Here is a 12,199-nt window from a genome sequence, read left to right as displayed (position 1 = left end):
GCGCGGGTGTGGTGGGGGGGGGGGGGGGGGGGGTGGGGGGGAGGTAGGCTGGGATTTGGTGACATGGAGAAGCAGTTGCCAAGTTTCCTTTCCGGTCTTACTTTGAGATCATATGTCTGGGGTGTGTGTGTGTTGTGGGGAGGGGGGCACAAATCCCTTCCAGGCACAGATGCCCACCAGCCTGAACAGGAGAGTTGGCCTCCAGCCCCACACTGCACCCTTTGAGGCCCTTTCCCTGAAAACCACTCCCCTGTTCAGATATTCACTGGTCCAGCCTGCGGGAAGTTGGGAGGGGGATCCCCATGGCTCCATGGCTCTGGGTCCCCTTAGCCTGGTGCAGGAGGCGTAGGGTTTGGGGCTGAGGTTGTTGCTTCCGCATAGAGCCTCCTGAGTGAGGAAAGAAAGAGAAACTTGCAACTCGTGTGGTATTTGTTTAGTAAGCAATACCCTGAGTGGGTCCTGCCTGTGTCTTGTGTGTGAGTGTGCACCCACCTTCCTACTGGGAGTCTGTGTGGGCAGGGGACCAGGAAAGGCCTCTGCGTGGAAGGGCTGTGTCATTGTGGGCCCGGGATGTTAGCTCTGAGTTTGGGGAGGTGTTGAAGAGCCAATACCAAGTATGGGGCTTCAGGGTGGAGGGGGCAGGCCATGCTGAGTCCGAGGCTTGGTATCAATCTGGGCATTGCTGGATTCTTTCCTCCAGACAATTTCTTTGGGGTAGCCTGGGATCGAGGGATCTGTCCACCCATCACAACTGGCTTCAAGATACTGAGCTGTTCCTCTTTCCCTGGGATGAACCCAGGCTTGTTCTCTTATGGGTCAGCCTCCATCTCCTAAGCCTTCTGATCATTCCTCTTTGCTCCCCCCAACCCTAGTCCCTCTCTGGGTGTACCCAGGCACAGCCTAGTCTTCTGGTCTCAGTGTGTCAAAATTGGAAGGGACCCAGAAGATCCTACCTAACCCCTCACTGCACAGACAGGCCCACAGACAGCAACAGACTCTTCTGGGGTTAAACAGAATACCCATTGCTGGAAGAGCTGACACCAGAGCCCAGATGGCATCTGCCTGGGTTTCTTTCTCCAGCCCCCCACAGTCATCAGTAAAAACAGCCGCCTACGCTGTCCAAAGGCCTCGATGCATTCAGAGTGCTTTCACTTCCATTATTTCACTGTGCATTAGGCAGGCCAAGCAGTCTCCCATTTTACAGCTGAGGACATTGAGGTGCAGGAGGAGCTGGTGGCTTGCACTCCATCACAGAGCAGGCCAGAAGTGGGGGCTCCGAACCCTCCACTCTGCTGTGTGTTCAGGAGGCCATCCCATCCTGGGGCCGGGCTGGGATCTCCCCACAGCCTGCTGCCAGGCCTTTGCCCCTCCAGTCTGGAGGGCTGCGTGGATGGAGCATGAGTCAGAACTTGAGGGCCCCGGCCCGCGCTATCTGCCCGCAGGCTGCTTAAGGCAGTATTTCAGGGGACCATTCTTTAAGTGTGTGTGGCCATCTCTATTCCGATGGCCTCCTTTACTGTATGTTCCTACGGAATAATTCTCACCGGACAAGGTTTGTTGTTTTCCTTTTGGATCCATACACCTACCTTTTGTATTATTATTATGAAAAACTCCACTATCTACAAAAGTGGACAGAAAAATGTAACAGATTTCCATCCACCCATCACCCGCTTCCGCAGTTGTCAGCAGGGGTCCAATCTTGTTTCTTCTTTATCCTCACTCCTGTCTGCAGCTATGTTAATAATATAGTGAGTAATTAGTAAGTCCTAGATGTTATTTCATCCTTAAATATTTCTTTATGCACCTCTAAAAATGGCTTTTAAACAATAAACACAATACCTTTGGCAAACCTGAAAAGAAGTTCTTAAATATCACCAAGTTTCCCTGATGTTTTGTAAATGTGTGTGTCTGTGTGTTTCACAACCATCACACTTTTTGATCTGTCCTAATGGGCTACTTTGGGCAATGTAGTGTTCCTGTTGGAAGTGGACAGTGGCTCCTCACCTTTTCCTTGGATGCCTCCCCTTGGATCTGGGGCCCCATGCTGGGCTAGAGAGGACAGAGGACACACGCCAGTTTCGTGCCACCAGCCCCGAATCTCCCTTGTATCTTCTGGAAGTCGGTGGCCATTTCCTCTCACTACAGGCTTTTGGGCTCAGAGAACAGCCTCCTTTCTGTGCTCCTGCTTTGGTGGGCTGGCCTGTCCCTCCGTGGGTTCTAGTGACCCACCAGCCACCACCACATCACCCACAGCTTTCTTCCTTTTTGGAAAATTTTTCCACCCGAGGCCCACCCACAGCCCTACAGCCCTTTGCCATGGGCTGACTCACTCCGTCCCAGATCCTTCCTCTCCCACCCACCCTGAAACCCTCCTTTGGTGCAGACCAGCCATAGGTGCGCTCTCCCCTGTGCGTAGAAATGGGGTGTTTCTTGTGCGACTGTGTATGTGTGTTGTGAGTGTGTTGGTGAGTGTATAATAGTTGATGGTAGACACTCTAAGTAGAGGAAGAGAGAGGCCCATGTCTCTGTGGGTGTGTGGGTGTGTATTAATTGCTGGCAATCCCCACTTTTCTGGGTGTGATTGGTTGATTATTATAATTAAGATAACTTTGGGTATCTCTTTTGTTAAAGAGCTCAATTTGTATTTGTATTTGTGTATGTGAAGTTCGGGGTGGGTAAAACAACAATTTCAGTCCCACAAAGTCCTCGTTAGCCTCGAAGCCATGATTTTTTTTTCCTTTGTCCACTCTGAGAACTTTTTAGATCTTAAAAAAAATTTTTTTTCCAAGCTTAAGCCTGCTTTCTCTCAGGGCTGACTGGCTTCATTTCTCTTGGGGCAGGTGAAAACGGCTTTGATTTCTGTGTGACGATGGCTGTCTGATTTCTATTGAGTGGGTCTGAGGCTGGGAGGAGGAGGAGATCCCCTGATGCCTGGGCACATCTTGCATTTTGGGGGGTACAATGCGTTGCCAGAATACCCAGCTAAAAGGTGGTACCACTGTACACCCCACCAATCATCTATGGGAGGACCCATTTTTCCACAACTTCATCAGCAGTAGATGTTAATAATTTTTAAACATTTTGCCTACATGACTGACAAAAATGCTATCTCCTTGTTAGTTTATTTTATTTTATTTTATTATTTTAATTTTTTAATTTTTTTGGTGGCTGGCTTCTCTTTGTTATTTTAATTTGCACTTAATTATGGTGAAGCGGAGAACATGCCAGGTGCTCAGGATCTGGGAGGTTACGATGACCCTGCGAATCAGCTCAAGGCAGGTTGGTCCTTAGGGGCAGCAGAGGACTTTGGGGTCTTGGACCTTGTCCCCTGAGGGTGGGATGGAGAGTGGTTTTTTTTTGGGGGGGGCTCAGTTTGGTGCCAGACCCATCTCCACTCTTGTAGCAAAGTGTCATGTAAATCAGGGGCTATTTTGGGATACCAGCTGGTGGTGATTCTAGACTTTTTGGGTGAAGCTGAGAACTCCCTTCTCCTTTTCCGTTCCCCATCCTCTTCCTGTGTCTCCTCCGTGTCCCTCTATGAGTGAGAAAAGCAGGATGGAGGGACGGAGACCACAGCATGTGCTCTGCGGGTGGGAGATCCTGGCTCTGCTCTCCTACCAAGGGTCTGTCACCTAACCTCTCTGAGCCTCAGTTTCCTCAAGTGTAAAATTGGAAGTGACATCTTATATCTCAAAGGACTGGTTTGATGAACTGGCTGGTGTGTAAGTAGAGGCCGGATGTGTTCCTTGCCATTCCTTTATTCCTACGAGTTTGGCTAGGTACCGGTTACAATAGAGGAAACATTTGGGTGGCCTGACTACCGTTGTAGAGAGAGCTGATAGAAATGGGTTGAAAATATTCTCCCACCCTCAGTCGTTCAAGGCCTGATCCCTAACCGGAGATTTCTCAAGTCGGCTGGCCTGCCGAGTCCCTGGGACCCAGGGACTGGAGCCAGAGCCCTGACCTGTTCAGGTTCCTTCAGCCAGAGGGCTTTGACAGCTCTGGGCCTGGGAGAAGATAGGATGGAGGTGGGATGGGAGGGAAGATGAGCTGAACTTCACATTTTTGATTTACTAAACAGCTTTCAGAGGAAAGATGGACAGGAGTTATTCTCTCCATTTACAGGTGAAGAAACAGGTTTGGTTTGGGAATTAACTTATCCAAGGTCATGGGCCCAGTAAATCTCTCTCTCTCTCTCTCTCTCTCTCTTTTAATGATGACTGGTAAGGGGATCTTAACCCTTGACTTGGTGCTGTCAGCACCACGCTCTCCCAAGTGAGCCACGGGCCGGCCCCTGGTCTCTCTTTTTTTTGATGGCTGGCAGTTAAGGGGATCCAAACCCTTGACCTTGGTGTTATAACACCACACTTTAAACAACTGAGCTAACTAGCCAGCCCAGTAAGTCTCTAGTTCTCAGCTCAGGAGAGTCTGGGGAAGACAGGAATGTGACAACACCCTTCCAGGAGACCTTCCCAAGGTTGTTAGGAGTGTGGTTCTTGGGACTTCTGGGGACTAGGCCCCACCCAAAAGTGTTCTTAGGCCCCTGGAACTCTCCCTCCCTCAAGTTTCCTGACTCACGGTCCACTGCCTTTCTTCAGGGCTTCTCATGGGAGGAAGGGAGAAATGTGTGGAAACAAGTAATTCTGATGAGAGTTTCATCCTGCCGTTCTGACGCTCTGCTCTTCCTTCTCAGCTTAGAAGAGAACGGCTAAGCCATTGGAGCTGGTGATGGCACTGGTGCTGGTGGAGGTGGTGGTTGCAGTGATGGGGGGATAGGCTGGTGATGGTGGAGACAGTGGTTAGAGTGCTGGTGGTAATGGTGGAGGGGTAATTGTAGTGAATGATGATGGTGGAGGTGATGGTTGTAGTGATGGCAGTGTGATGGCAGAGGTGGTGGTTGCCATGATGGTGGTGATGGTGGAGGTGGTGGTTGCCATGATGGTGGTGATGGTGGAGGTGGTGGTTGCCATGATGGTGGTGATGGTGATAGTGATAATGGAAGTGGTAGTTGTAGTGGTGGCGATTGTCATGGTGGTGGTGGTGATAGTGGAGGTGGTGGTTGTAGTGATGGTGGTGGTGATGGTGGAGGTGGTGGTTGCCATGATGGTGGTGATGGTGATAGTGATAATGGAAGTGGTAGTTGTAGTGGTGGGGATAGTGGAGATGGTGGTAGTAGCAATGGTGCTGCCAGTGGTGATAGGGCTGGTGATGGTAATAGTGGAGGCGGTGGTTGTAGTGATGGTAGTGATGGTGGTAATAGTGGAGGTGGTGGCTGTAGCAATGGTGCTGCCGGTGGTGATAGTGCTGGTGATGGTGGAGGTGGTGGTTGTAATAGCAATGATGGGGGTAGTGATGGTGCGAGTGGTGGAGATGGTCGTGGTAGGAGAGGGCTTCTTTTTCTGAACCTATTACTCTGGCACAATGGGGGATAATGGGACATCCGTACGGTACAGCAGCGTTACACCCCCTAGCTTCCTCTACTTCCTGGGTACCAGGACTTTGAGCGTGAGGACTGTGTTCAGTAGAGCCTTCTTTAAGGTGGATGGGAGTTCCTTGTCCACCTAGGATGTTAGCTACTTCTCTGAAGGCTCAGGCCTGGGGCAGGCCATACTACAGATGTCAGGCACAGGATGATGGTGCGGGGAGGGCCTGTGGGTGGGTGCCTTGGGGATAGGAGTGTGTTAGCACTGTGACAGCCACAGTGGAGAGGATGGAGGGGGACTGAGACCAAACCAGGGCTCTGGGGACTGAGGCCTGAGGACCTACTAGGAATTGTCTGTGGAGGGCTGGCTTGTGCCTTTGCCCCTCCTAGGGAGCAAACTAAGGTCAGAGACCGTGGTTTGCAGGTAAGTGTCTGCAACTGACTCTCCGAAAGAAAAACACTTAAAAACCCTGACTGTAGTGTTTGCTGATTCCTGTGGTGTAAATACTCCCACCGTGGCAGCTTTCCAACTACCAACATGACTCCACCGAACACGGGGTTAGAGGGGATGCACAGGTCACCATTCTAGCATCTCCACGTTAGATGCAATAGGCATTAAAAAAAAAAAAACCTCGAGAGCGTAGAAAATGGTAAAATGTAGTCAAATAATTGGGGAGCGCTTATTTTTGAGTATTTATGACCTTAGTTCGTAATGTAACATACTTGATCGTGAGTTTATATAATTTAACTCGTCATTGTGGCTGCGTTTCGCAGCTGGCTGGCAGCCTCCCTGAGCATTCCGCAGTCGCTCTCGTGCGCGGGGTATGGAGCAGCTCCGTCGGCCACGGACGCCTGTGCGCGCGGGCTCATGGCGGCCGGGGCTCTCTGTTCTCCCCAGGAGGATGTTCCCGTTCCTGTCCTTTACCGTGGCCGGGCTGGAGCCCACCAGCCACTACAGGATGTTTGTGGACGTGGTCTTGGTGGACCAGCACCACTGGCGGTATCAGAGCGGCAAGTGGGTGCAGTGTGGCAAGGCGGAGGTCAACATGCCAGGTACGTGCGCTGCCAGCGGCCGGCCCTCCTGTTCCCCACGAAGGCGCCCCCTAGTGGGTCCCCCGGGCCCCTACCCCCATCCCGTCCCGCCTGTCCCTGCGTTTTGTTCATCGTCTCTTGTCCACTTTGCGCTAGCCTGTCCTCTGCTCAGTCCTCTGCCCGCCCCCCCCGTCCCTGCCCTGCCCCGTCTGGTCCTCCCCCTGCATCCTTCTTCACGTCCCCCTCAGAACAGGCAAAGCCCCACATCCCCAGGGGTCTGTCCCAGGAGCTGCATGCCAAAGAGGTTAACTGTCTGCAGGAAACCGCCTGTACGTCCACCCAGATTCCCCCAACACTGGAGCCCACTGGATGCGCCAGGAAGTTTCGTTTGGGAAACTAAAGCTCACAAACAACAAGGGGGCCTCCAACAATGTGACCCAGGTAGGACCTCCCCCCCATGAGGTAGCCCTGCGCCCTGAGTCTGAGACCCTCCCAAGGCCACAGGAGGTCCTGCAGGGCCGATTCTGTTCTGAGTCACTTTCCTTCCTCTCTCAACTTTGATTCTTTCCCTCCCACCTTGGGAGGAAGAGGAGCATGAGGTAGCCCTGCGCCCTGAGTCTGAGACCCTCCCAAGGCCACAGGAGGTCCTGCAGGGCCGATTCTGTTCTGTCAGAGTCACTTTCCTTCCTCTCTCAACTTTGATTCTTTCCCTCCCACCTTGGGAGGAAGAGGAGATGGGAGGAAGTAGAATCTCAGACAGGGGTCACATTCAGGCCGACAGGGACCGAGCTAACCCGGGGACTTCTTCACTGAATCCCAGGCTGCTGTAACTTGTGCACCATGACAGGCATGCAGTTGGTCCCTGTGACCCTAGGGATGGATGCAGAGTTTCTCCAGGTTAAGCAATTCTGCTGAAAATTCACTTGTCCCTAAAAAGCCCTGTTTTGGCTTAGACCTTGGGCACAATGGACATCTGGGAGTAGGAAAGGGGGTGAGAGGCTAAAATTGGTGCCCCAAAGAGGCTGGGTACTGGAGGAGGAAGACCGGGGAGATGTCACATGGTGGCAGGGCAGTGGAATGGACAGGATGACCTCGGGTCCTTTCTGGCCTCACCATAGGGCCAGCTGTTGGTGGGGGTGGGGAAACCCTTAGAACTCCCTCCGCCCCATCCCCACGACCGTCTCACTGCAGATGATTGTGCTCCAGTCCCTCCATAAGTACCAGCCCCGGCTGCACATTGTCGAGGTGAATGATGGGGAACCAGAGGGGGCCTGCAGTGCTTCCAACACGCACATCTTTACCTTCCAAGAAACCCAGTTTATTGCCGTGACTGCCTACCAGAATGCTGAGGTGAGGGCTGCCCAGGCCACGCAGGGAGGAGGGCCAGAGCGGGGCCCACGGTCTTCCTTGGGAGGCATTTTGGAAGTTCCTGAGCTCCAGACTCAAGACTCAGGTGACTCTATTTCCCCTCTCTCTAGATTACTCAGCTGAAAATTGACAATAACCCCTTTGCCAAAGGATTCCGGGAGAACTTTGAGTCGTAAGTGCCAGTGGGTTCCACTCACCTTTGGTCTGTCCTGACACTGGGGACTCCAGATCTGTGCTCAGGACGTCGTCTCCCTGGAGAGGGTGGGAGGGTGCTGGAGGGTGGGAGATGAGCAGAGGGTCAGAAAAGGGTCAGACATTCAACAGGTGGGCTCACAGGTGACCAGTTCTGCTTGTGACCCCTGTTTTCTTGCCTCCTATTTTTTTTAGCATGTATGCATCTGTTGACACCAGTGTCCCCTCCCCACCTGGACCCAACTGTCAGTTGCTTGGGGGAGACCACTACTCTCCTCTCCTCCCCAACCAGTATCCTGTTCCCAGCCGTTTCTACCCCGACCTTCCTAGCCAGGCCAAGGATGTGGTTCCCCAGCCTTACTGGCTGGGGGCTCCCCGCGACCACAGCTTTGAGGCCGAATTCCGAGCAGTCGGCATGAAGCCTGCATTCCTTCCCTCTGCTCCTGGGCCCAGCATGTCCTACTACCGAGGCCAGGAGGTCCTGACACATGGAGCTGGCTGGCCTGTGGCCCCCCAGTACCCTCCCAAGTTGGGCCCAGCCAGCTGGTTCCGCCCCATGCGGACTCTGTCCATGGAACCTGGATCCTCAGAGGGAAGGGGGCCAGAGGATCAGGGCTCCCCCTTGGTGTGGACTGAGATCACCCCTATCCGGCCAGAGTCTGGCGACTCAGGACTGGGGGAAGGAGACTCTAAGAGGAGACGTGTGTCCCCCTATCCTTCCAGTGGTGACAGCTCCTCCCCTGCCGGGGCCCCGTCTCCTTTTGATAAAGAAGCTGAAGGCCAGTTTTATAATTATTTTCCCAACTGAGCAGACTGCGTGGTAAAAGGAACAGAAACAGTGCTGTTCAGTTGGAGGACACCAAGTAACTCAGAAGATGGGACTGAGAAGAACCCAGCTCCCTCTGTCCCTTCTCCATATAGTAGCTGGTTGGGGAAGTAGGGACCAAGAAGGATTCTGGGGTCTACTTGCTGCTTCCTGGCCCATGGTGAAACGTAAGGAGTGTCCCCTACCCCTTCATCTGCCCCAACTACAGTTATTTACCTGGTGCTGCTTCTGGCTGTTGGTTCCCAACCTGAGAACAGAAAACAGACACAAGAAGGTCTTGGACACAAAGGAGTTTCTTCGCTTCTGGAGAGGCGGGTGGGGTCAGGTGGGGAGGGTCAGAAACAGAGACTCGGCTCTCTTCCTTTCAACATTTTTGTTTGCGTGTGTGTTAATTCCTGATCTGAAAATTAATATACATGGATTTTATACCAGTCAGCCAGCCAGTGTCAGGGAGAGGACTCAGGTGACTTTGAGCAGCCGACACAGTGGGGTCCCAGCCTCAGCAGTAGGCTGGAAAGGGGGAGACAGTGCACATCTCCAGAAGCAAGGTCTTGTTTCTGGTGGCCCTGTGTGCACGTGCTTTCTTCTTTTTTTGAATGGGTCAAGCTATTTATTGTACAGAGAGTGGTGCCTGGATGTATTTCTTTTGTTTTCATCACTTTCTGAAAATAAACGTGAAACTGTTGAGCGTGTCCTGTGTCAGTGCCAGTGCGGGAGGTGTGGGTGGGGACTGGGGTGGCTGTTGTACCAGAGCTGTTCTGTTGGCTCTTATCTCTGGGGTTCCTGCTAGAGACTTGAAGTGGCTTCATTTAGGGGATAAACTGAGTTGGAGCAAGGCCACATGTCCTACCCTCAGCATTCAGGTTGATGGTTGGTGCCACCTCTTCAGGCATCTTGAGACAAAGAAGCATCCCTCAGCCTGTGCTGTGACTTGGAGAAGAAAGTGCGAAGGTGACCAGAGGGCCAAGCTGGATGGGGTGTGCGGGGCTCTGTGCTGAGGGATGGCACCTGATTTCTCTTTGCATTTTTAGCAGCTCTCCATCTTCATCTCTAGGGTTGTTCAAGGATTAAGGGAGTAAATATAAATTGAACCTTGTGAAATTGCTATTTTTGTAGGCCAAGAACAGCCAGAAACAAGCAGTTTCATATGATTGAACCTAATACATGCAAAGGGCTTAAGAACAGTGCCTGACAAACAGTAAGCACTCAATCTGTAAGCTATTGTTGTTGTGGTTATCATTTTCTAGATCTGTTCCTATCTCTCTGTCTCTTTTTATGGACACTGAATTATGCTCATGAAATGATACATGCTTTTTTTTTTTTTTTAAAACTAGCAATACGTGCTTTTTTTTAAAAAAGGAATTCAAGCAATGATGAAAAGTCTAAAGACAGCAATAAATTATCCCAAATCTCACCACGCATCAAGAATTATCATCAACCAGATTTTGATTGGAGTTGGACTAAATCTACAGATCAATTTGGGAAAAGAGATATCTGATATTGTCCTTCTATGCATACACATGGGATATTCATTTATTTAGGTCATCCTTAAGGTTCTTCAGTAAGGTTTTACAGTTTATAGGTATAGATGTTGTATCTGTATATCATGTGTTAGGTTTATTCTTATGTATTTCTTTTTTCTCTATAAAAGTATCTTTAAAAAATTTATGTTTCCTAATTGTTTTTTATGGGTATATAGAATTATAGTTGATTTCTGCATATTAATCATGAGATCCAAACTCATAATACTTAGAGTTTTATAAATATTTGGAGTTTTTATAAATACTTAGAGTTTTCTCTGTGTCCAATTATATTATTTCAAATGATGAGAGTTTTATTTCCTCTTTTCTAATCATTATGCTTCTATTTCTTTTTCTTATCTTATTGCACTGGCCAGAACTTCAAGTGTTGGTTTCTTGTATTTTGGGGGATGATTTCCCCCTATTTATCCCATCTTTTCCCTTCCTTATTCTACTTTGACATTTCTGTAATTTAGTTCTTTTAGTAGTTACTCTATACATTTTATTATGTACCTTTAACCTAACAAAGTCTTAATGATGAATGATATTTCCCCCTTCTTTCTGATTAACAAAACAATTTTAGATCACTTTAGTTGTGATCTTTCCCTCCTGACTTACTGTTGTTTTTTCTCCCAACTTACTCATTTTGAACATTTCAGTTCTGTCTTTTTTATTTTTTTCAACTCCCACAAATTAAATTTCTTTATTGCTTTATGAAGACAACATGTGTTTGGACTTACCTTTATATTACCATTCTTTTTGTTCACTTTTCCTTTTTGAATTTCCTTTTTCTGGGATAATTTTCCTACTCCTTGAACTAAATCCCTTATAAGTTCTTTTAGAAAAGCTCTCCTTGTAAACTCCTCTTGTGCTTGTTTCTTACATGTAATTATTTCCCCCCCAGTATTGAATGATAGTTTTGCTGAATACACAATTTTAGGTGGACAGTATTTTTTTTTTTTTTTTTTTTTTTTTTTTTTATCATTCTACATGTGATTCCACTGTCCTGTGGCTTCCATTGTTATGAGACTGGCTGCTACTCGAGTTATCATTCTTTTGTAGGTTCATCTGTCTTTTCTCTCTGCTTTCCAGATCTTTTTATATTTGATGTCCTACAGGTTCTTTATGATGTGACAAGGCATTAAATTATTTTTCTTCATCATCTTTGGGATATGTTGTGCTTCATGGATCTGTGCATTCATAGTTTTCATAAGTTCTCAAAATTCTCAAGTCATTATTTCTTTAAGTATTGCTTCTTTCCATTCTCTCCAATTTCACCCTTTGGGACTCCAATCAAATGAATATCAGACGTTCTCGTTTTATTATTATTTATGTCTCACAACTCTCTATGGCGCTTTTTCTCCTTGTCTTTCTTTGCTGCATTCTGGGTAAATTATTCAGATATTTCTTTTAGTTTAACCTTACTTTCAACTGTTTCTAATATGCTGATTAGCTTATCCATTGAGTTTCTTTTTCACAGATTACAAAGCACTTTTCTTTTCTTCTTTTTGCAGCTGGTTGGTACGGGATCTGAGCCCTTGACCTTGGTGTTATCAACACCATACTCTAATCAACTGAGCTAACTAGCCAGCCCCACAAAGCACTTTTCATAAGTATTTTATGTATCTATTAAGTTTTTATTTCGGTGTTGTTTTACATTTTTATACTTTATATTTTTTCCAATTTGTACAATTCTGATGATTTCCTGCTGTATGTTTATCCTTATAATTGTATTACTTGTGTTTATAAACATTCTACACACAGCCATTCTGTATTTTGTATCTGAAATTTCCAACATCTGCTGTCCTTGTAAAGGATGGTGGTAGGGGTGTTGTCTAA

At 48.6% G+C, this 12,199-nt stretch overlaps 1 protein-coding gene across 1 annotated transcript in view; it reads left to right on the top strand.

Moving 5' to 3' along the window:
* The window catches only part of TBX21 (T-box 21), a 10,703-nt gene extending 1,881 nt beyond the window's left edge, over positions 1-8,822 (top strand). The window contains exons 3-7 of the mRNA XM_008570978.1: positions 6,321-6,475; positions 6,774-6,895; positions 7,646-7,804; positions 7,933-7,994; positions 8,210-8,822. Of these exons, the coding sequence (XP_008569200.1) occupies positions 6,321-6,475; positions 6,774-6,895; positions 7,646-7,804; positions 7,933-7,994; positions 8,210-8,822 (1,111 nt within the window). The remainder of the gene's footprint in view (positions 1-6,320; positions 6,476-6,773; positions 6,896-7,645; positions 7,805-7,932; positions 7,995-8,209) is intronic.
* Positions 8,823-12,199: the final 3,377 nt, after the last annotated feature.

Source organism: Galeopterus variegatus, unplaced genomic scaffold (assembly GCF_000696425.1).
Source record: "Galeopterus variegatus unplaced genomic scaffold, G_variegatus-3.0.2 Scaffold649, whole genome shotgun sequence".
In the NCBI taxonomy this organism is placed as follows: domain Eukaryota; kingdom Metazoa; phylum Chordata; class Mammalia; order Dermoptera; family Cynocephalidae; genus Galeopterus; species Galeopterus variegatus.
The sequence above is the reverse complement of the archived record's forward strand: the minus strand, read 5'-3'. Positions and strand labels throughout refer to the sequence as shown.